Genomic DNA, 25,245 nt, shown 5'->3' with positions numbered 1-25,245 from the left:
GTGTAACAAGGGATAGGAAGAGATTTCCCAAAGGCTGCTGCTTGAATGCAGTTTAGCACAATGCTAAGTAAACACCCCTGACTGCTAGACTGCTGCTCCTCACAGCAGTACATTGTCTGAGAATTGTTTAGGCTTTTCTAATGGTTTATGGCTTTCAGTCCAACACATGAAGACTTTAAACACAATGCATCAGATGTCACATTTTCCAGAGAATCCTTTGTGTTCATGGGCTTCTCAATTTCCACAATTTAAAGCATCTTAGAAGTCAGAGGCAACTCATTTGATTTGGGCATCATGAGCACAATTTTCTGATATTCTCTCCCTCTGTGAATATCATCTTGGACATATCAGAAGGAACAGATATACTGGTTTCAGATGGAAGAGAGGTAATTTTCTTCACAAGGGGTATGGTAGATCTGTGTTTGATTTGTGCTGGAAACAGTGTGATAACATAGCGCTGTTTTAGCTACTGCTGAGCAGTGCTTACAGAGCCAAGGGCTTTCCTGCTTCTCACACCACCCCACAAACAAGTGGGCTGGGGTGCCCAATAAGTCCTAGCATAGGTAAGGATTTCAGCCATAAAATTAAAAGTAACTATTTCCATTTGAACAAAATGGGCCTCTACACTAGCCATCCCTTTATTTTCCAAATCTAGCCAAAGATTTTAATGTCTGATCTTATTACAAATATGAATGAAAGCGAGGATCATTATTTTATTCATATTATAATATGAATAAAAGAGTGACCTTCGACCTGAGTCTCTGAACTGCTATGGTTTACTATCCCTACAACACACAGCACTTAAACTTACTAGTACAACTTTAAGGCCTTTAAAAGAAAAGGGCACTGTTCTTCTCTTTTCAGACCTGAAGTGGAGTTACTTTAGCTATGCCTATTTTTGACTTTTAAATAGAGTCCTAGAATGAGGTGGAAGATCACCTAGTTCCAACTCTCTTATCATGGGCAGAGGCATTCCTGCCCATGGCAGAAACCAGACCAGATTGCTCAATGCCCCACCCAACCTGGCCTTGAACACTTCCAGGGATGAGGTATTCATTTCTAAAAAAAAAAAAATTTTTTCTTTGGTGTAATGAAGTAGAAACACATAGTAAAGAGTTTAAAATGTCTACAAACCTCCACGTGTTACAAGTTGAGAGAAAACAAAGTTAGCTATGTTGTTTCAGTTTTGTTATTGTTGTGCTCTTTTTTACCTTTCAGAGAACTGTGTTGCAGCAAAACATGACTTTCATGTATGTCTGAACCCGGCTGTTTCTTTTTGTTAAAGCCTAAAAGATGTTTAATTAGCCTTGGTTCGTTTAAGAAGAGAGCAGGTATCTGACCAAATCAAAAGAGGCAACACCACACGTTGCAATGTGTTTCTCTTGATAAGCCCTTAAGTCTTAATTCTCTCTTTAGAAAACTCTGTACAGAATACTGCCACATCTCTAATTTAAACACAGCAAGTAATTAAGAACAAGAAAGAGGGCCAGCAATGGAAACAAAAGTCTGCAAATCACAAAGACCACTTTCAGGGTCGTTGGTGAATTCATTTCACATACCCTACTACACACTCTTATTGTCCTAGGCACTGGAACAGTGGCCATCAGATGTCTCAGCTGTGCCAAGTAAAGAATGCCAATGCTTATCTTGTCATCATTTGCTTTCTATTCCTGAGCTTCCCATGTCCAGAAGAGCTCTCCAATTGTAAGATTACGACTATAACCATAAAAGTCAATATAAGATACACCTTAAAATTTTCAATAAATGTACAAATCATTTATTTAAAATTCAAAACTCAGCAATACAAACAAAATACTTAAGAAACAACAAATCCAAAATGTAAACACTTATAGAAAATATATGAACTGTACCAATTTAACCACCCACTATTCTTCACAGAAAACAGCAAGAAATAGAGAGACAAACCAATACCCAATTGTTCTTTTCTTCTCAAATTCTAGATTAGAGGTAGAATAGCACTGTGAAAGTCTCAAAAGAATTAATTCAGTAGAATTATGCTACAAATAAATTTGGCCCATATACTTACAAATGCAATGAAGCCAGAAAAAAAGATTCTTACTGAGAGCTCTTGCACAATAAAATTTGGCATGGCACTTTCCAAGAGATAAAGCACCTTTCCTGATAAATACTGGTTTATGTTCTTACAAGAAGGGGATCCTGTGCTTTTTCCATTACTAATAAAGAAAACATTAAAAATCGACAGACTAACTTTTTGGTAGGTACATAGAAAGGAAGTGTTTCTCAGTAACTTGTTCTAGAAAGCCAATCTGGGAAAAAAAGAAGTGTAACTATTAAAAGAAGACACTTTGAAAGACTTTATGAATACTTGATGCATACTTATTTGGGTGGCACAGTCCTCAAGGGGGAAGGGGGATAAGTTAATATAACAGGAGAGGAGAAAAAAAAAGGGTGTCTTTTCCACTAGAAGGGAACTGACTAGTTCTTGCATTTCATTGTCATTCAGTCAGTTTCCCCTAACTGCTACAATTTTATCCAGGAAAAAGTGTATCTGTGTGAGACACACTAGAACATCAAGTGCAGTAAAAATTACCCAGGTAATCTAAAAGGAACATATATTCCATTTTTGTTCATCAGATAACCTGCTACAAGTAGAAACAAAAATCGGAATTCTTCAGACAATACATACAAATTCATAAAAAACCAGGAACAGTTTGCAAGCTCAAATACAAACATTATTCAGAAAAAAACCCAACTTTTTAATATAGAGACTGGCTGCTAAGTGCATTATTTAAACTGTTGCATGCAAATCATGGAACATATGGTTGTTTGAGAAACTTAACTACCAACATCTATTAGGCTTCTGCAATTTAGTTTAGCAAGGATTTTCTCAAGTATTTGCTGAAGGACATTTGTGGTTTAGAATCAGCTAAATAAAATTTGCAGTCTTAATGCCTTCTTGCTTTATGGTATATAGAACCACTTGTCCTAGCCTTCAGAAAAAGAGGCAAAAGAGTCATTCTACCACAGACTAGCTAAAAACAGGCTTTCATGTGCCAGCTACTGCATTTGGGCAAAACTACTTGTGTGTTGCAGTTTAAATAGTCTGAGCTATATTTATCTGACTTTTCTGAAGCAAATTAAAGAAGCATTTCAACTGTACTCACAGCAGAGCTGGCAAGATTACCTGGCAAATAACCAAGTGATCTCTCCCACTAACAGTGGAGGATCAGCCCAGGACAAAACACAAGAGATAACCTCTTCTTCTACAAAGTACATTCTTCTGCTGATCATGAAGCCTTTCAAAAAGAAAGAATACAATATTAACACAGGAAAGTTTCAGATGTATTTTATGCCTCCCAATTTCTTTATGAAATTTCCATCACCTCCAAAGGAAAACTCTGCATCCCTGTCCAGCTAAAAGAATATTACATACCTAGATTAAGGAAACTTACTTAAACAAAGATGAGTAAATGCTAAGCCATATATTAAACTATGATACTTCCAAATCATGATTTTTTGAGAGTTCAAAATGGGGCTGAAAGAAGACAATTTTAAGTATACATCCATTTTTACTCCTTATTTTTCCACTGTATCCCTCATTATGTCTTTCCCTGTATGTATTTTAATGGTCAGGATGAAAATATTTTCTGTATATACAAACTAATTACATTTAACCCTGTAAAAACGAATCCAAAACTTCACCATTCTTTGATTTCTCTATATTTAGGCAACTCATCTTCTACACATGCAAGATACTTTTCAGAATATTAGAAAAAAATTTTTTAGTATTTCACTGTTTCCCAAAAAAAAAGTAAGATAAAGCTGAATATTTGTTGGTACATGCTTCGCTGTACCTGCATAAAACCATTTTTGTATATACAGGTTACACATTAATAAGGACATCAGCTGACCTCGGCATTATTTAAAGCAAATTGTCTTGTCTTTGTGCTTGCAAGTTCTAATAACAAAAGGAAATATCAAGAAACATCTAGGGCTTCCATAAAAAATTTACTTGCACCAAGTCTTCTCCCTCTGACAACTCCAAAATTAAAGTTGTTTCACCTCTAATTGTGCAGCAAAAGTGACAATCCAAAACAGCAAAATACATTTGCTCCCTCAGTGTCTCCAGTAAGAGAAATATAGTTATCCAGGCAGTGATCTAGTTTCTTCCAGGTCTTGCAATAAAGCACTCTGCCATGAAAAAGAACTTACACCTGACCACTGCCTCCAGAGTGCAAGATCCAGAAATGTTTCAAAGACTGAAATAATTCCTCTCTCAATATGCAAAGAAGTCTCTTTGATGTTTGGGAGTTTTATATAACACACTGACATTCAAAGAGCTAAGTCCTATGAACTGCAGATCCCCAGGCACGGTAGATTTAAAGCAAAGTTCAGCACCTCCAGAGGACAAGGGTATGATCCTGCGGACTACACACTGCTTTGCCCAGGTAATCAGACGTTGTGATACATTAATGCACCTGTACCATTTTCAATAGCCAAGCACAACTGCGCTCCAAGATCTAATTATGAATATGGTCATGCTACAAATGTGCTGTGCCTACATTCAGTCAGAAAGACAGCACATTAAGAACCTACCAGCTCAGTTCTTCTGGGTTTTCTTTAATGCTTCCATATATGCAAGGCACAGTCAAAGGTAAGCCTGACTGCAGAGACAGCTCTTCGGAGAAGCTGGTGCCCTAGAACTTTTTTTGGGGTGGGAGAAAAAGAGATGATGGCTACTCTATACACAGAGGTAAGCTTTATTCTTCCAAGGTGAGCTTCACCACTGGCAACATGGCTGGTACAAGTCCAATACACCATCTATGTTCTAAATAAAGGATATTTTGAGGCCTCAAGCAGATACTGGCCTCATACGAAACTCCTGAGTAGTGGGAAATTTCAGCTTGGAACCAAAAGCAGACATGCAACCAAAGCTTTCACAAAAACTAAATTATTTTACACAGTAACATGGCCATAAGAGTTCTTTTAAAAGAGTGCTAGTTGGTTTTAGTTACACCATAGCATCAGAAGTTAACCTGTGGATCCAGAGAATTACAGTAAGCATGTGTCTTTGTAACTGAGAAGTAAACATTAGCAAACCACTGCAACACTGGGCTTCCAGTACATGTTGCAAAATGCAACTGACCCCTGTAAATCACATCAACAACTATTTCACTATTGTCCATCACAAATCAGATGGCAAAACATATTTCCCTTGTCACTGTTGAAGTATACTAAGATACCCAATGGTTCTCCATTAAAAAACACAACACAGCAATGGCTGGGTAAGATACAAACCCTGCTGCTTTCCCACTGTTTAAGTGGAAAGCACAGCCTAGGTATCTCAGCATATTTGCTAACAGGGAAGATATACAACTTTTTATCCACATTTCATTAAAATGTCAATTAGTGGACATACAGGGGAAAAAAAACCAACCAAAAAATCGAACAGAGATATCAGGAAATAGTTAAGTCATGGCATGTGCTTTTAGTTTTTATACCTGTAGATAGAAGTAGTTGTGATGCATCAAACTCACTAATGTCTTGAAAGCCACGCAAATCCAAATCCCACACAGACATTAGCATCCTAGTGGAGCAAAACATACACCACCAAGTCTGCTGCTATAACCCAGCAGGGCAGTCCTGAAGTGACGTTCCCAAATCACATGCCCTTCTGAAATTCTTACTTAGTCCTGGCTGCTACTGGTTCCATTTTGAGTCTTACCTGAGAAGGCAGGGAAACTCAACCTCAGGGCAAGCAAAGGTCAAAGTTTGTTTGAAGCTCCCTGAGGTTTCTCTCCTGCAAGTCCTTGTTTCAGAGTGTGTGTAAATGACCTAATTCCTCACCAGCAGCTTCAAGTTATTTACAAAAAGTCACTGACTCGGACACTGGTTTTCTGGAATGCATCTTTTATACACTGACCAAGTTACTCTTGTTTGAGTCGGAAGAAATGTGAAAAGCAACTTTTCATCTTTCTCAGGTGGCTGTATCCTGCCTATGACAGGATATACTGCCTGTATTGACTCCATTTCTTCCCATATTGTTTTCTTCTCTTTGCAAAATAAGAACTTAATCTTTCTTTGCAGGAAAAAAAACAAATACTCACAAATACATTCACCAAAGTGAATTTACAGCAAACACTACCACCACCACCATCCACTCCCCAATCTTGAGAATTAATTTAATGGAGGCCAGTTATTAGGATACCAGTTTTATGTTTGAAAATAAAGTGCATAATGATTGTCACTGAGAACTTTGCCGGTTTCAGGTTAGCATAGTTAGTGTCAATCCTCAGCAACATCAATCAAATAATTACAACATAAATTCATAACATGAGTCAAAATCTGAAAGAGCACACATGAAAAATAAGTTTTGTATAAACAGGAAAAAGAAAAAGAAAGTGAAATGGAATCCCTAGTCCTTTGTGGAAATGATCCTATTATACAGCTATCCCAACATGCAGCATCTGAAATGAAGAATCACAGTCTGTTTGCTTCCCTTCTACTATTCCTGAATTCAGTTTGTAGCTTTCTGGTGGTGTCTGACAGATTTCACCTCTGACAGGGGAAGATGTGTCTTGAGGGAGCTCTACAGAGACAGTGTCAGAGGAAGAATCTTGGCTTTCTGCTGACACAGACATTTGCAGACAGTTGCCCTCCATTTCCTCATTGCAATCTGTGTCTTCATCAGCCTCTTCCAGCTGCTGAACAGATTTTAAATACTGTTCTATCAGTCTGTTGTCCTGCACATTACCAGAGCTCTCTTTACTTTGCCCACACTCCCCAGGGCCATCCTCTCCATCTGAACAACATGCTAAAACACAATTGCCACATTGTTTGATGGTTACCATTGAAAGGGAGCTCTCACTTCCTTCAGCTAAGCTCTTTTCAAAACTACACAGTTCACTGGCACGAGTCTGATTAGCCGCAGAAGAATGAAAGCCAGAATCTGGGAACTGCAGCGAAGACTTTTCCTGAAGATCATCCTCACTAGCTGGAACTAACGAAGCAGAATTAACAGCTGGTGGGGTTTCTTGCTCCACTGTGGACGACTGAAGAGGTGGTTTGGATGAACATAAAGTATTGGCTGCAGGGATCCCAGCACCACCTAAATTCTGCATCACTGAAAGCTGCCATTGTTGAAAGGATTTAACCTGTATAGAGAAAAATTCATTATGAAATGCACCTAAATGTAATTTGATTTCTAGTGGGTTTCTTGCATTCAGCAACCAAGCTCTAGTATAAAATCCAGACCAGGTGACAAACAAAAGCTTTCCTACATCATTAGGGAAATTTTGTTCTTCTCACTGTGAAATCATGGCTTTTAAACCTACATGCCAAACACTGTTAGAGCACACAAGCTCCCAATTCAAGTACCTGAAGAAAAAGCCATCTGTTCTTAAAACCAGAAAGGATTTATCTGTTTTTAAGAAAACAACCTTACTTTTGGAAGAAAAGCTTATTAAAAGGTGTATTAACAACTTTCCTGCCTCAAAAATAAGTTGCTCACAAGCAACACAGCTTGACATCATTTCATTTGCCATGGGCATTTACTAGTCACATAATTCTTCAGAGTCCTGCTTATGTTTATTTAGCTTTTCTTGCATTTTGTCTTCCTTCTCACACCAGGCCACTATTTAGTCTTCAGTAATAAAAACAGTGTTCTTGCACTAATGTTCTGAGGGTTATTTTCCCCCACAATATCAGTATAGCAGACAACACAGCAGTAAGAGTCTATTAAACCACTCAAATCATTGGAAAAACTGAACCATATTGACTGTCTCTTCAGGATCTACACTAAGAAATAATGAGAATTCACATACAGGAAGATTCAAATTCGAATTCCAAATTCACATTTAAGCAGAAAAACAAGAGGACTAAAATTACTTACCTGGTTCCAAAGAAATTTAATAGCTTCCTCCTGTACAAGCCTCTGCATTTTATCTTCCTCTCTTTCTTTTCTCAGTCTGCAAGAACACACATCCAAAATTTATGCAGCTTAAATAAGCAACATTTGGGTAACAAGAGCAACAAGAGCATATAAAAATGCCTACTTATATAACAGCACTTTTGAAAGATACAACAGAGCCTAACATTAAGAAATTACTGCAGTCTGGCTTGCCATAAATACCCAGCTGCTGACTTCAAGTTTCTTTTTCAGTTGCATTTAAATTCTGCTTCCTTTTACTGCACCACATTTGCTGGCTTGGCAAAAATGTGTCTTTTTGTAAATTGAACCTGAGCTCTTATTTTTTCCTGCACAACTATCACCTCCCATACACCAAATAGTACTTCTTCATTTCAAATTATGCTGTCCCACAGATATATGGATGGAGTATGATGTGTAAGCACTGGGAGTTTCTAGAGGTTCACTGAGCACTCTATTTGATTTACAGAGCTTTTGTCACTTGTGAGAGTGAAGAAAAAGAGCCTGTCAGACTGACTGATTCAGACTGACCCAGAAAGATATTAAGTAAATCCAGAATTTTTGGCTTACAAATTGAGGAACTTTGACCATGATCTTCTCCAAACATGGATTCACAGGATCAAAAATTAAAACAGAACCAAACACAGAGTCACATTTTAAAATTGTATCATACAAGGTAGAGAAAATTCTTCTTTTTACCCCCAACAGAATAATGACTCTCAATATGGACACTTGATTTATAGACTCTAATTGTGAGAGACAAATTAAAAAATCCCACTCAGCAATTTCTATTTTGAAATATGCAAGTCCTGTTAAAATAGGAATAGAAAAATGTGTTCTATCCCAATCTACTTATAAAAGGCACTTTGAGAGTATGAACAGCTGTGTGCAAAACAGTTTTAATTAGTTAGGAACTGATCCTGTAATGTAATCAGTTTTATGTCTCTGATGCTAGGTTCTACTGTGAGTAGTTACATCATCTGTATCTGTTCTGAAATACTCTGGAATGATAGTTATACTCAGACAGACTTGCAAATACACAGTGTGATCTCAACTTACTTTTCTATTTCAGTTGTTAAGCAAATTATGTGCTCCTGCATTCTGTGTAGTCGAATTTCATTCCGTACTTCCTTGGCTCGAGGATGGTGGTTCCTCGTGTAAAATCCTCTCCAGGAAGCCTGAAGCTTGGTAGCTGCTTCAGTCATCCTTTGCAGTTCAGCTGCACCTTGATCAGCTGGTGCTGCACCTTGCACAGTCACTGAACCAGACCTTTCTTCCGTCATCTGGTCAGGACAAAGAGTTTTTACTCCTGATTCAGCATCTAACAAGGTGCTGGGGTGACTGTGCAGAACTCGGCCTTCAGAGGCCCCTACAGAGTTGCCACTCTTTGCAGCCAGGCCAGCTGTTACCAGATCAGGAGCAGGCACTCGCAGGATTTCTTTGATATTCTCTTGTGTTTCCACACTTCCTGCTGCTCTATTAGGGTGCTCTCCTGTAACAGACAAAGCTTCTTGCTTTTTAGCTGTTTCCCTAATATTAATATCTCTCAGACCTTCAATCACAGTATCATCATCATCATCTTCTAGGCCCAAACTGATCCCACGTAGCTTCAGGTCTGAAGCAGGAGACACTGGAGACAACCCTGAAGCAACTGGCATGAAAGTAGACTCTGAGGATAAAAGGCTGCTGTTTAGTTTGTCTTCATCTGTCTGTACATCTTCGAGGTGCAGCTCCTTGGGAAAGCTTCTTTCATGAAGAAAAGTGTTCTTGTTTGCACTTGGTCCAACCCAAGAATTCCTCTGGATGACAGGTTCTAGATAGGCAGAAATGCACATCAGAGTGTTAGAGTATTTCAATAATATTAATAGTTTATTTATTTCATAGGGATTCCCAATTTGGTTTTGACAGCACCTGAGTGGGTAAGATGATCTAACATGTTAGTAATGATGAGCATTTTTGCTGTATCAGGACAATATTTACCACAGTAACATCCAAACTTGGCAAATACTGGGTACAAGAAATTGCACAAACTGCACTTCCTTGGAGAATAAACTCGTATAAAATGCAAAAGTCAAAGTAGTAACTCTTATTTTGATGGATTGGGTTTTTCACCTAACCAGCCTACTAGCTCAATAAAATAAAAAAATAACAGAGCCTTGTTCTGAAATATTTTCCACAAAGTTACCTATGCTCAAAAGAAAAATATTTTTTTTTCCACAGGTTAGATCACAGGTGTAGATAAGCTACTCACCCTTTTCAAGAACCATCTGTGATGGCTGGGCCAGGCCACTGTGTTCATGAGCAACTGGCACTGTTTTTCTGGGAGCAGAAGATATATGTGGTTCCTCACTCTGGTTTTCATGCATCAACTGCCTCTGGTGGAGTCTAAGCACAGAGTGCCAACAACAGATTTTATGCTTCATTTAAACTTTCTTTTGTACAGAAAACATCTAAAAGAAACTATGAACTATTTCAAAAGAAACAAGTGATCAAGACATTCTAAAGGAGAGGCTTGTTATGCAGACTCCTATACACACAAGACACTAACAGAACTACTCAAAAAGTAGGAAATTGCAGTCTTTTCCTGCTCCCCTTCCTCCAGCCCCTCTTTCTTCATTATATGAAAAAAAACCCAAAAAAAACCCAAAAGACCCCACCAAACAAACAAAAACCCAAAACAAACAAACAAACAAACCCACAACCAAATAAAAACAAGAAAAAGCCCAACATGCAATTCTGACTATAGACTGAAAACCATGACATATTTCTACACACAAAGAAGGCATGCAGGTATTTTAAGTGTCTAAAGTGGAACACATTATGTGCGTAGGTATAGAGGAGTTAGAGAAATAGTGGGAGTATCTTTCACATTTCAAAGTGAGTGAATCAAGGAATAGGTGCTCCTGTTACTAACAGCCTGAAATCCTACTACAAATCAAGTAATATTGCCACAAAAAAAAAAAAAAAATCATCCTTTACAAACTCAGAGAACACACAGGTTGTTTCAGCCCAGCTAAATTAAAAGCTCAGGAGACAGAGAACAAAGTCAAACTGTCCAATAAATCATATATGCATGTGCATGTATACAGGTGAGGATTTGGGAGGATTGCTTTTTCTACTAGGTTTTTTTTGGCTTGGTTGTTGAGGTTTTTTTTTTAATTTTTGAAGTGCTGTATTTAGCAGAACAACTTCCTGAATTTTCCCCAGAAACATGTGAATGCTAGAGCACTTAGCTAGAGATTCCAAGATCAAGATGCCTTGACTGCACCTTCTCCTCAGAAACAACTAAAACATTTCTATCATTTCCTCCTGGAGACCAATCTATACTTGCAAAGTGGGCAGTCACTCCTTCCACATGCTGCTCCCTTTTGATGAGATACCCTTCTACTAACTACAACACTTTTGTTGCTCAGCTTTTTAACCACACTTTGCCACTTAGGTAGCCTACTCCTGGGAGCTGAATTTTCTGCTCTTTCTGCAAGAAAAGGTTTGTCAATAAGTCCTGGGGAATAGAACAACCTGTATTGCTTTGTTTTCTGGCTTCTAACCAGCTCACATGGACAAGAAACACACCATGATAACTCTATTCATCTATTTGCACAGACTTTAGCAACACAACTACTGCTGGCAGAACCAGCAGGCTCTCCAGAGGCCTCTGCTGACAGACCTCAGATGACAGATACAGATGGACAAATGAATCACTGGGAACAGTGCCCCTCAGAGGACAACTTTAAATTTAAAACCATGAAAGAACATCTCAACAATAAAAAAGTGGCTAATACACCAGTGTACCGCAATAGTCCTCATTTACAATTAGAACCAAAGCTAAGCTCCTTTTTGAAGTTTTCATCATTTTTTTTGTGTGGCAATAAAAAAAAATCCCAGTGCATAGTTTATTTTAATCACAGTTCTAACACAAATTACTTTTTGTGTCCTACAGAAACAGAGCACAGACTGAAAAATACAAAGGAAATTTCCCCTAGATGGCCCAGAAAGCATGAAAACACTCCTGCTGCTGCTGCCTTGCCTCTCATTCCCATCTAGGACACATCCTGTACCTCCATGACACTTTGCATCTCCAGTCCTCACTGTTACTTTGAAATACTTAAAATGAAATCTTACTACATCTAACACATCAGATATATAATTATCTGTTCTCAATTACATTCTCTAAGAAAGAAACTAAGTTCTCACCTTTGCTTACTCAGTATTTTTTCCAGTTTGGCATCCTCTTCAGTCTGGAGTCCATATGCAGAGGTGAGAGGACAAACAGTAGCCAAGTACTGAACCAGCTGAACATGCTGCCCAGGTCGAAATGACCTTCCTTTCCCTTGACTATAGAGCCATTCTGCTTTCAAGCTGTTAGGAAGGGGGGAAATGGTTTAATAAATGGCACCATTAACAAACAGCATAGAAACAGTAACTCTGTTTTCACTACAGTTCTTGTAGTGGGTACCAAAGAGCTAATCTACAAATCTAAGCAAGATTTAGAACATGTGCAATGCCCAGGGAAACTGGCAATGTCATTATCAGAACAATAAATAATGTACTAATTCACTTAAGCATCGATGAAACAAAACAAACAAAAAAACCCACTTGTCCAAAATTGTGCAGTCTCTGCTTTGTGTGTAGTCTTTGAGCACTGAAAACGTATTTGTCTCAATGAACTTATCAGCAAGGCTTTCACAGAAACAGAGAAGTTCACAAAAACAAGCAAAACAGACACAGAGAGCACATATTGCTAAGAAGTATTCAACAAGTCTGTTTTTCAAATTAATTTCTGCCTGAGATTATTTAATATAACACATCTACATGTAATAATATAGTTAATATAGAACATCCCATTAGTCATGAAAAAGAACTCTAGAATTCCAACAGGCAACTTTCCTGGAAAGTCATAGCATGTTATGGTGAAACAGAAATAGAATTGGTTTACCTTTGACCAAAAAAGGGCACCTTTTTATTTTAGTAACAGGAATCCTGGAATGGAATGTGCTTATACTGGATAAGCATTATGCTTGGGCTGTTCTGATGTCAAGAACTTTGTCATGCAGATATCATAGTGATATAATGAGCACAGTGATACACTAACAAGTGATTTGAGCAAAATAACATTTAACTAACTGATAACAAAAAAAAAGCCAAATCTAGAAATGCACACGCAAATCATGCTTATATAAGGGCAAGTTTGAGCTTCCCCCAAGACAACTGCTTTAACTCATGCTGATTGTCACGTTCTGCAAAGTCAAAGAGGCTGTAAAGAAAGGGTACCAGACCACTGATGAACTGCTACCACAGCTCTGCTTTGCAGAAGTGCTTCTGTGATTTGAGCAATAAAACAAAAGTTTAACTTCATACTTCTGTCTAAGCAAACTAAATAATAATTCCAGTGTAACAGGTGAAAAATTTAGCTAAAGCAATTTTAGCTTAGCCAAACTTCATGTAATAATTTTAGAGATTTAATAATACTATTATGTCACCTTTCCTTCTGAGAAATCACATATCCATCAAGAATTTTAAGGTTCAGACACCAGCTGACAATATAAGGCCTGTAGTCAAAGCCAGGGACAGAAGGTGTGGCCATCACACAAGGATTGTTCATAACTGACAGCTGTTCCAAATGGTGAAGAGAGGCCAGGAAAGAAACCTCGAGAAAACAAAATACATTTGTTAACTGAGCAAAACATTCCACATTTCTCCTAACTACAGCTGGACAGCACGTGTAAAACAACAGAATGACAAATAAATTAAAAATTACATTCAATTTTTGAACACAAAAGACTACAAAGGACCTTTTATCAGCTACTGCCATTTTCCAATAATTCTTCTGGAAATGCTATTAGTCCTTGAAAAGTATTACCTTTTCTTAAAATTTGGGAATGGGGCTTTATGTATAGAAAGCTGTAGTATGAATCCAGTTTACTACAACAGCTGTTGGATTCTGAAAACAAACAAAGGAAAAAAAAAAGGCAAGCCAAAAGGCTGGAGAAACCCTGTCCCATTTTGAAGAGAAATGATTACCAAAATATTTTCTTCCTACATGAAATCCCAACTAAGAGTTTTGGCTGCTACTTACAATACATCAAACAAACAAAGCAATAAAGACAAAAGTCACAGACAGATTATTTGTTTCTCTTGCACAGTTTGAAAAATAGGTCAGTGGCAACAAGTGCAATTCAAACTTCTGTTCTAAATACCAGGAGCTGCAGAAGCTCTCTGCAGCTTTTAATCAGCTCAGCTTTCAACTTTCAGATAACTAGAAAAGGTTAGGCCTAAAAGTAACATCCTTGAATAACAAAAACATAACAGAAAAAAGGCAAATTTCTTTCCAGACTAAATTTAAGAAGACACCACTAGCTCATGCCGCTAATGCAAATATAGTTATTACATATAAACAATTAAATTATTAAAAGTTGGGTTGTTTCAAAGAAGAGAGCCCATTTTCAGTTACAACCTCAAAAAATTGTTCAACTTCTTTCTTTCAGTCTACCTAAATACAAGGTGATCTATCTTCTATACCTTACCTCATTTAAGTCTCTGATTTCATTTTCTGCCAAAGAAAACATAGTCAAACTCTGAGGTAGGCAAGCAGGGGCAGTGCGAAGTGAAGTTATAATATTTCCATGTAGCAACAGAGTCTATAAAATAAAAACTCATGATGAACACAGGATGAAATGAATGTTTGATCAAAACCCACAGATTTCTTTTTCAGGCATCACCTGACAAAAATACATTGCAAAAGAAGGATAAGTAAGACTTTCTGGTCACAGTTACCAAAAAAAGTATTTGGAAACGTTTTTCTCTACAGTGTGCATGTTGGAAGAGTTAGAAGTATGTTTTGTTTTGATCCATGATAGGAGATAAGAGAACAAACAGTTATGAAGAAGATATCACCATCATTTCTTTATCAAAATCATTAGGGTGGCTATAGAAAAATCACTGCCTCAGCTCCTGCAGCTTCAAAACAAGGAAGAGAATATCTACATGCTTCCCTCTGGAAATTACAGTCAATGAATTAAAATGCTCTAAGAGCTAGTGTTCAAAGAGTGAATGCCTAAGGGCAGCAATTTTCAAAGCAAATTTATTTGTGTATAGAATGCAATAAAAACAGATAAAACATCTACCTTCAGTGAGGTAAGCTTGGAGAGATCACCTAATTGGGCTATGTTATTGTCTGACAGATCAAGATGCTGAAGAGACAGACAGGAATTGATCTGTTCAATGGCCTACAAAAATAAAGAAATCAGTTACTCACAGTAACCCTTTTTTCGCTACTAAATAAAACCAGGTATCAATAATTATAAATTATTTTGAAAGATAAAAAAACCACTACCTAAGTAACAGAAAATAAAAACCATGTTTTAATACAGTTTTATTTTAAAGATAATAATTCTTTTTCCTTTTTTGGAGACTACTTCCTTACTTTCATTTCATTTTGATATCAAACCTTTTATTTTTTCCTAGACAACTCTACTCCAAAAGCTGCCATCTTCTATTTCATAAGCCAGTAGACACAACATATTAACATTGCTCCAATCAAAACATATTCAGATTTCTTTGCAGCATTTTCCAAATTTCTATAACACAAGCTTCTGGTGAATGCAACAGACTAAATACTTTACCTTAATGTTATTTCCTGCCAAATTCAGCCATTCCAGGTGCACCAAATCCTTCAGGCCTTCCACATACCCAATACTATTATGAGGCAAACTGAGCACTCGGAGCTTGGTCAGTTTTGCTACACCCATCATTCGCACCAAACGGTTGTTGGCTACAGAGAGCTGCAGATGGACACACGAAATAAACAGTTTTAACTTTAAGCTCTTACTTCTAGTAGTTATAAATCTACTCGAACAGATACTTGTTCAATCTACATACTTTATTTTCAAGTAAATGACACAAAAAAAACCAGTGCAAGAGCCAGGAAATAAATTACTGATCAAAGATCATGTGTCCTCACAGCTCACTCCACAAACTTAAGAGGAAATTCTCCTAGCAACAGCTAAATAAAGGAAAAAGAATGAGGAATTGTGTCATATGAAAATAAGGTTGTAATATCAGAATTGCCAATTCATCGTGCAAATTGTTGCCCCATTCCTGTTGTAAAATTGCACTTAATGTCAATATGGCAGAGGACAAAATGTATTTCACACAATTCTTAAACAGGTCCTGTGCTAATAGGACTGTAAACCACTAACTTTTGAAAGCGTAAATCCTGACTAGACACACACTTCAGTAACATGATCACCAAGCTGGCAGTGTGGTGAAGGTTTGTTGTAGCAACAAACCCCACTTCTGCCAGCTCAGTGTAGCTGGTCTGTAGAAGTTATCAGGCAGCTTCATCTAGAAGTTGAGTGATAATACAAAGTCATTTTTAAGGTTACAAAGCTCATGTACTCAAAAGCTAAGAAGTATCAAAATTTGAGTTATCAGTGACTTTTCTAAGTGTTCTTATGATGTCCCTCCCCCATTAAGATTTATTTAGCTCATTTTTAGTTACAGCCCCTCCACTATCAACTGCAGACCTCCACTGAACGCAAAGCTTTCTACCTTAGTCAGCCATAATTTGTTTTCCTGTGAAGACAGTAAGTGCTAGCTTACTTCAATTACATAACAATTTCAAATCGAGCAACACTGACCTGCATCAGATTCCTGCATTTCTCCAAGTGTTCCAATTTAATTATCTGATTTTTGTCCAGAATCAGAGTCTGAGTATCAGCATCACAGGGCAAGGTTGGACCCAGCTTTTGCAATCCTTGACCTGAGCAGTTGACTACCAAGCCTTAAAATAAAAAGGAGAAAAAAACAACAAAAAAGCACCACAAAGCTTATATATGAGAACATGTAGTGGAAAAGCAATGCAAGATAAAAAGACTTGGTTTATAACAGATGCAGATAATTTGGAAAAATGGATTAACTTTCTCTTCCATGTAAAACTGAAGCAAATTACTTCAGCTTGAATACTTTAAGAGTAACTGATCCACTTACTGGAAGATTTTCATACCAGACACTGTCCCAGTTAAAAACTCTGGCAGAATTCTGGGAAAGTCACAACAGATCCTTTGAAGGGAGATGCAGCAAAATTCTGGTAGCTAAATTTAAAGGTGTGATCCTCAAAACACCAAATCTCAAAAGAACCTAAATTTTAAAATTCTTCAGAGAATTTAAGTTTTGAGCAGCTTGACAACTAATTATGTGTAAGCACTCTATCTAAACTAAAAAGCTATTCATGCAGCCATACTACAGTACTGGGGGTATTGGGAGGAACTAACTGTAAATGGGTTAGCATACCATTTACTTAATGCAACACACAATTCAAATGTTCCATGCAACAAGGGTCACTACATAAAGTGAAAAGGCAAACATTTGCTATCTACAGGCAGCTTGAATCACTAGTATACCCAAAGTGACACCTGATAATCATAATAATTTTCATACATGGAGCCTCTGCTGTGTATTTGATGTACAAACATCACTGTAGTGCTTCTTGTTCTCTTAATATGTGTTCAGTAAATAATGCTTCCTTTTTCAGCAATATATCCCAAATAGTGTTCTCACCCTAATATGATGCTCATATTAATATTACAGTTTATAGGTTTTTATGGTTGTTACACTATGGATGGAGACAAACATTTTTTGTGTACCATTTTGTCAGCTAGAGAACATGCATTTCTAAAAAGGATGTCTGATGACGTTGTATATTCCCATCATTTTTTTCAAATCCACGGTTGCCCTAAGAGCTTTGGAGAGCAGCAAGGCAGAGCCAGCAACCACGACACTCCTGTCTTTGCACATTCAGAGAGAAAGTACCACTTGTTTCTCATTCAAGCAGTCACTTCTGCAACTGCTTGGTCACTTTAATTGACCAGACAAACTTTGCATCTGCTCATTTATCCAAGGGTTTGTTAAAAAAATTCACAACTGGCCCCCCCAATCTAGGAGAGAGGCAAGGACCCACAGTACTGAATTGCAAGAGTAATCCTTTTATTCATGCAGGTGAGGTGTCCCATTCAAACTGGGACACTTGGAATGTGGCTTTACACACAGTTCTCATAGATTTCCAGCATTCAAGTATAACATGATCCAACTGCTACTTAACACATACAATTATTTGCAAAGAACCTGTATTTCTATAGTAACATCATCCACCTGCTTTGCTATTGAACTAGACATCCCTGCAGTCTGACTTGCTATAATCACTTCTCCATAATGCTGACAAAGGAAGGTTTTCCCAGAGGTTTTAAACGGCCTGGGGTGCTGGTGTTATCTCCCTGTCCGGGGGTATCCTTTATGAGCACCGTCAAGATTCAGAGAAGCATAGGCCCCTCTTTCAACATCGTCTGTCCTTCTTGCAACAAGCTTTAGTTGGCTTGCTTAAGCATGGCAATTCAGTATACAGCATGAATAATATATACATGCGTAACTCTACAAAATTAGTATGATTCCATTCTATAAAGACTCATTGATATAATACCTGGGGAACGAGATTTTCCTAAAAGGCTTTCAGGACCCATGAAAACATTTCAAAATTGCTTATTTCTCGTTTGGCAGGAACCAAGGAACAACACCCTCAGAAGTGGCGCTGTCCCCAAAACCTCTCAGCCCTCCCCTCTAGGGAAAATGGGCCCTATATCATGTAAATCCTGGCCTATAAAGGCTCTACAAGGCGGCGGGACCCTCCAGCACGATGGACAGCCGCTCCGTCCTGCCCCGAGCCAGAGGCGCTCCTCAGTGCGGGAAGCGGTGTCCGCGCCGCCCTCCGCGCCCCGCGCCGCCCTGGCCGCTTCCAGGCCCGGGGGCCCTCAGGGGCCGGCTGACAGCGGCGGCAGCGGAGCGGCCGAGCCGGCCCCTCACCCCGAGAGGAGGGGGTGCCGCCGCCTCCACAGTGCCGAGCCCCCCGCACCCCTCCGAGCGCCCACAGCGTTTTCCGGGACCCGCAGCCCCCAACATCGCGGCCCCCAGCACCTGTCCGGGGCTGCCCTTACCCGCTCCGGCCGCCTCATCCCCCGCCCCGGCCGCAGCGCCGGCTGCCGCCATGCCCCGCGCTTGACAACACCGCCAGGCAACCGAGCGCTAGACAATCGAGCGCCGATGAGCCCGGCCGCTCCGCTACGGGAGCACTGCGCCCTCTACGCTGGCTAAAGTGGCGGGTCCCGCGTCCGGGGCTGCGCCGGGGTAGCCCGGCCGGGTGAGCACTCCGTGAAGGTGCCGCTGTGCAGCCGGGGCGGGGCGGGGCGGAGCTGCCCGGCCCGGCCCTGCCCTTCCCGCTCCGCTCCCGTCGGGCCCCGCGCGCCGCTCCCGACACCGCCTCCCGGCCTGCCCTCCGCCTCTCCGGCCCGTCGCAGCCGCCGCCATCATGAAGTGAGCGCCCCATCCGCCGCTATCCGGGCCCATCCGCCGCGGGGAGGCCGCCGCGGAGCCCCGGCCGCCTCCCCCGGCCACCCGCGCCCTCCCCTAACTCTTCTCTCCCGCGCAGGGTCGAGCTGTGCAGCTTCAGCGGGTACAAGATCTACCCGGGCCATGGCCGCCGCTACGCCCGCACGGACGGGAAGGTGAGGCCGGGGCGAGCCCCGCGGGCGGCGCCGGGGGCGGCCGGGAGCGGGCCGTGCGGATGGGAGGGCCCTGCGCCCGGGAGAGCGGCGAGGCGGTGCGCGGGGAGCGGAGCCCGCGCCTTTGGGATTGTTCGGAGACTCCGGTAGTGTTGATGTGGCCTCTGCTCGAGTCGTTCGTATTGAGCTGTGTGAAAACAGCATCGGTGTGCAGGTGCCGTGGCTGCTCCGCAGGAGATCCGTGCTGTGCTGTGGCTTGGGGTTGAGTTTTAGAAAGCAGTTTCCACAGGGAATCTTTAAGCAGCAGGTGTAAAGTACCAAAGTTGTGTAGAAAATGCTGCTTAGACGTCCTGTATCAAATGCTAAGATTCGCTGGAGCCAACAGCTGGTCTCCCAAATTAATTGAGTATAAATCTTTGAGGTAAAATAGGGTGGAGAGCCCTTTCAAGCTGTCATGTCATAGGCAGACAGTATTGTCCCTACCTGTGAAAGGACGGCTTGGCTTTTGAGTATCTCAGTACAGTCATCTTTCTCTGTGGAATTCCTGGCAAAATGACCAGGAGATAGACTGTCTGAATCTTGTGAGTGCTCCTGGGAATTAGGTTGTACTTTAAATGGAATTATATAGCTAATAACAAACCAGCTTGCACATTCTGCCTGTTGTTTTAGACAAACAGGTTAGTGTCACTAGGCAAGGGGGAATCGGGTGGAGCATTGGTCTCCCTGTGTTCCCTAGGCCAAGTTTTGAGTCATTCCCACACACAGGAAGTACACTGTTGCTTGAGGACGGACACTTGGAAAGCATGATGCTGGACACAGCTATTCATGCTGTGCCTGAAATACACAGCAGCACTGGATGCAAGTGGTAATTTGAACCTTTTTTCAGAAAAATGAAGATACTTCAGAATGCCTTGCAATGCATTGGTCTGACCAATGTAACAAAATACAAAACTTGAGATGTCTTGAATTATCTTCTAAAATTTTGAATAGTCAGAGCTGTGTTTAAGAACTCCGAAAACATCAATGTCGAAAAACACTGACTCAAAGAATACTTAATGAAAACTGATAATGTCTTTCATGGAAACAAAGCTTACACAAAACATTTTGCTTTCCCAGGTTTTTCAGTTCTTGAATGCAAAATGTGAGTCTGCATTCCTTTCCAAGAGAAACCCTCGTCAGATCAACTGGACTGTTCTGTACAGGCGTAAGCACAAGAAGGGACAGTCAGTAAGTACATACCAGCCTAATGGCACTGGAAGTTGGTGACCAAGAGATGTGGTCACTGGTCTGTTAGAGGTCACTTAAGTGTGCCAGTGTTCAGCAGGAGCATGACCCAAGTTACCAGGATGAAGACTAGTTAATAATGGTGAAAACGTGAGTACGGTTACATGTGTTTATACACCACTTCAACAAAAGCATTGTATTGTGTTGTAGCACTTCTTCGAGAGACCACTCAGAGCCACAGTATGTTCAGTAGATTTTAATAATTGTAGTAATAGCTTGTTTTTAAAAGTTAGTTTTAGGGAAGGTGGGTAATGCTGTTTAATATGCAGACTTTGTAAAAGTTTGGTCTTGTAAACTTCCTCAATGGTGACAGCATAGGGAGCTGATTTTGGGGTTAGAGGCGCAGGGATGGAACTCCTAATATACTCTTCGTTGAAAACTTTGGGCTGTAGCTTAGCATGAGGTCTTTCCCTATGTAGCTGTCATTGCATGAAAAGGATAAATCATGAAGGCATGTAGCATGAGGTATGCTGCAGTGCTCTTGTTTAAACAGCAGAGGAGCTCTGAGAAAGTGCACTGATGTAAGCCTAAGTCAGTGTTCTTGCCAGTGTGGTTGAAGAAAGTTGATGCATGATGGCTTACACTGCTCCCCAGCACCTGATCCACTTGAAAATAGGTGTGGAGTGGTATCCTTTCAGAAGACACCATCAAAGGTTTATCCTTCCCCCCTTTTTTCTTATGGGTTTTACAGATGGCTGAACATCTAACATTCTTTCCAAATATTTTTTTTCGTACTTTGCTGTAGAAGCATAAAAGATACAGGGTCTAATATGTGTGTCTCCAACACTGATAGCTGCACAGCTTGGGGAGCCAACCAAGGATTGTTGGTAGTAACACACTATGAAAAGTACAGGATGTGGCTGGAGAAGGGGCCATATGGAGGTAGGGCAGCACTTCTCTCACTTCTCCTCACTTTAGAGAATCCTCCAACAGAAGGATTCTCTAAAGTGAGGAGTAAAATTCTTCTATGGTGTACAGTTTTAAATAGCTTCAATTTGAGTAGCAGCTTGTTCCCGTAATTGTCTTTAGGCACGTATTCAATGTCTTGTGATGCTAATTGTCTGTGCTTGTCTCCTGCCCTCTTAGGAAGAGGTCCAAAAGAAGCGCACGCGCCGTGCTGTGAAGTTTCAGAGAGCCATCACTGGTGCCTCTCTAGCTGAGATTATGGCCAAGCGAAACCAGAAGCCCGAAGTACGAAAGGCGCAGAGGGAACAAGCTATTAGGTGAGAAGTCAGATCAGTGGCCCTATCCCAAGCTTTTCAAAAATTACAGTACTTTTCATACAAAAGCTTAAACTTTAGGTGAGCTCTGTGTTTTATAAGATTTTTTGTGGGTTTTTTTTTGTTTAAGTTGTATATTTGTTTGTAATACTGAGTAATCTTGGCAAGAGATAGTGGCAGCAGAGAAGGATCCCTCCTTGCCTTTTCCCTTTGTACTTTTGTCACTCACAGTTCCACTGTCTCTGTAGAAATTCCTTCAGGGGATAGTGAATATAGAGGAGAAATCTGCAGTAATGCATTCCATTCCTGATCTTGGGAAGCTCTTACAGTGCTGAAACAAGGAAACAGTGAATGGCAGACATGGATAACTTCCACTTTTTCTATGAATTAACAGGGCTGCAAAGGAAGCCAAGAAGGCTAAGCAGGCAACCAAGAAAACAGCTGTTTCTGCTGCAAAGGTGAGATGCAATAGGCAAATAGAAATTATAAAATGGAATACACCATGTTGTGACATGACACACAACATTCTGCTGTGGCACTTAACTGGAAATTCCTGCTTCTGTTTTGAGGAAGCATTTTTGTAACTTTCTAATGTGAAAGCTCCTCTACTGGATTTTTGTACTAAAGTTAAGCATACCAAAACAGCTGCATAGAATGAATCTTTTTTACAGAATAAGTAAATATTACAGGAAAGCAATTCTCTGACCTAATATCAGAGATAATTAATAGATAAAAACTTGTCTGCATGTGACATCTTCACTATCTAGAAACTTGGTAACAATATATTGATGAGTGCTACCATGTGTTTCATTATCACTTCAGAATTAATCCCGCATGTTGGCTTAGTGTTATGTGTATAAACAAATGTTAACATGATCCCAGTATTACAGTTAGCAATTCTAGTCTGATCTGATTTCTGTCAAGAGTACATGTAGGGACACTTTTAGAACTGCAAATAAATAGCTTCTTTTCACTCATACTTCATTATTTCTCTACAGGCCCCTACGAAGGCAGCACCTAAGCAGAAGATTGTGAAACCAGTCAAGGTTTCTGCTCCCCGTGTTGGTGGAAAGCGCTAACTTGCCAAACTGTTGGTCATGCTGAATAAACATCTGATGGAATTCCTTTACTTGTGCTCATGGTCTGCTCAGCTGTGTGAGATACTCTGTGAAATTACTATGTCTGGGTTTTTCAGATTGAAAAGCATCTTCGTGCCATAAAATGCTTCATTTCTTAGACAGTCTGCTGTATTAGCACACACTTCCCCAGTCTTCACTGAGTGGCTCAGGTAGCAGGGAAGATGGAGCTGGTATTTGAGGAGTGTTTTTGCCTGAAGGACAGAACAGCATCTAAGTTAATTCTGCATCTATGACAAATGACATAAAAAGGTTTCTAAGATCAGAGGTATATACATACAAGCTAAAAGGGGTGTGAAGCAATATAATCTGTAAATTACTTACAAAGGTGCTGTGTTGTGGAATGCATGTTGCAAGATACAGAGAATCAAATGTGGAGAAGGTTAAAAAAAAGGGAATGGATGGTTTCACAGACTGCATGGCTCTTACACACAAAAATTCAGATGCAACCTCTGGGTCGGGAAGTTAGAAAACTATGAATTGCTGGAAGCTGTTGTCAGGAAAAGGAAGCCAGTGAAGATTGAATGGGTTTCAAATGCAGCTGCTGTTACACAGTTAAAGCTCATTAAGGTTCATATTTAGCTTGCTGAATGCAGATAGGGGTTCCCGTAGTAATTTTCCACCCTCCCACCGCTAGAGGGATTGAAATTTCTCCTGGGAGTTTCTCTGTCAGCCTAAGTAACTGCACTGTGAAGTGTGCCCAGACTTCGCTAGTTTTGCTGGACAGCAATAGCCTTGGCAAAGCAATGTTCTGATTTACCAGAACCAAAACAGAAACCAAACCTTTACTGTTTTGTGGATCAGTTACTTTTCTGTAGATACTTTGAGGACTTGATATGTTATCTTACACCAGTCAAGAAGACAGCTGTGTTTTAACTTCCTGCAGTCCTTCTGGACTTCAAAAACAATGGCTGTAATGGGCTCTGTGGGTTATGGGCTTTATTTAAACCTTTTTTGAGTTTCAGTAAAATAGATATGGGTCTGGATGAAGGCTACAACCCATTTCAAAAAGGTCTAGCTTGATGATATTAATGGAATTTGCACCATGATCTTCCAAACAATTCTGCTTTATGCTATTAAACAAACAAACAAAAAAAAACCCCAGCGGTGCTCATGTTTAGAAAGAATTTGAAAGCTTTTAAACTGGTTAACACACTTGAAAGCAAAGGAGTCAGAAACTGGAGGGGAAAAGAGGGGAAGAAAAATTACCTGTAGTTAGCAGGGAAAGGAATTTTTAATAATTTAAAACTGAAGGCTGAAAACACCTCTAATATTACACATGCTAGTGGTAATTATACAAATCACATCAGTGCCTTGTTCAAGGCAGCTGGTACCCCAAATGTGTCCTTGTGAATATTTTCAGCTTCTTAGCTGAAAACAAAGGTGACATTTTACCATCTCCTTGAAATACCATCAATGATATATATATATAGAAACTGATTGGCAGATACAACTAATTTATAAGTTATTTTTAATGCTTTGAAGTTTGCAGGTTTTGGCTGCCTGGTGTCACTGCAGTGGTGCACAGAAGTGCTTCAAGATTACTCTTCCTTGATGTTTATTCCTGAGTTCTGACTGATACAGTGAGAAGAAGTAAAGAATAACAGCCCATTAGGTTATTCCTCTTACAGGCTATGCACTGGGTGAGACAGGCTGTTCAGAGCAGGGCCTTTTCCTGGTGTAACAGCACTTTTTTCGCTTCAAACAAAGACATAATAGAATGAATTATGGAATTTAATATAAGCCCTTGTGTTTACCTTGTGTTTATGTAATGTAATTGATCCTCTATCAAGTCTTTGTCAGAAGAAATTAAGGACCTAAGTTTGTCACAGACCCACAGAATAATTTGGGTTAAAAAGGACCTCTAGAGGACATCCACTCCAGCTCTTTGTTCAAAACATGTCTGTTCAAATGAGATTCCTTAGTATCCAGCTGAGTCTTGAACACAACTCCGAGGACAGATTCCACAACCTCCTAGAGCCACCTGTTCCAGTATTCCACCACTGCCATTGTTAAAATAAACCGAAAAACTAAATACAGGACCCTTTTTCTATATAAATAGCACCTTTGGCCGGTCCTGCTCCCTCTGGTCGGTATCTCGGTGTTCGGGGACCACCGCTCCAGGTGCGTCCCGCCGGTACCGAGCG

The 25,245-nt window shown here is 40.0% G+C and overlaps 2 protein-coding genes across 2 annotated transcripts; one reads left to right on the top strand and one right to left on the bottom strand.

Moving 5' to 3' along the window:
* Positions 1-1,586: 1,586 nt before the first annotated feature.
* On the bottom strand, positions 1,587-19,160 carry CEP97 (centrosomal protein 97). The gene is made up of 11 exons (XM_038141176.1): positions 18,895-19,160; positions 16,549-16,691; positions 15,532-15,690; positions 15,034-15,135; positions 14,434-14,547; positions 13,390-13,556; positions 12,104-12,268; positions 10,161-10,294; positions 8,969-9,722; positions 7,874-7,949; positions 1,587-7,136 (listed from the first exon to the last, which is right to left on the bottom strand). Exons 1-11 carry the CDS (start codon positions 18,944-18,946, stop codon positions 6,423-6,425), a joined length of 2,580 nt encoding a protein of 859 aa, XP_037997104.1. The 5' UTR covers positions 18,947-19,160; the 3' UTR covers positions 1,587-6,422.
* Positions 19,161-19,191: 31 nt separating this feature from the next.
* RPL24 (ribosomal protein L24) lies at positions 19,192-23,091 on the top strand. Its single transcript, XM_038141189.1, has 6 exons — positions 19,192-19,270; positions 19,386-19,461; positions 20,575-20,685; positions 21,829-21,965; positions 22,357-22,420; positions 22,961-23,091. The coding sequence occupies exons 1-6, from the start codon at positions 19,266-19,268 to the stop codon at positions 23,039-23,041; spliced, it is 474 nt and encodes a 157-aa protein (XP_037997117.1). The 5' UTR covers positions 19,192-19,265; the 3' UTR covers positions 23,042-23,091.
* Positions 23,092-25,245: the final 2,154 nt, after the last annotated feature.

The sequence above is a fragment of the Motacilla alba genome, chromosome 1 (genome assembly GCF_015832195.1).
Source record: "Motacilla alba alba isolate MOTALB_02 chromosome 1, Motacilla_alba_V1.0_pri, whole genome shotgun sequence".
NCBI lineage: Eukaryota > Metazoa > Chordata > Aves > Passeriformes > Motacillidae > Motacilla > Motacilla alba.
This window is presented reverse-complemented; position numbering and strand designations above follow the sequence as displayed.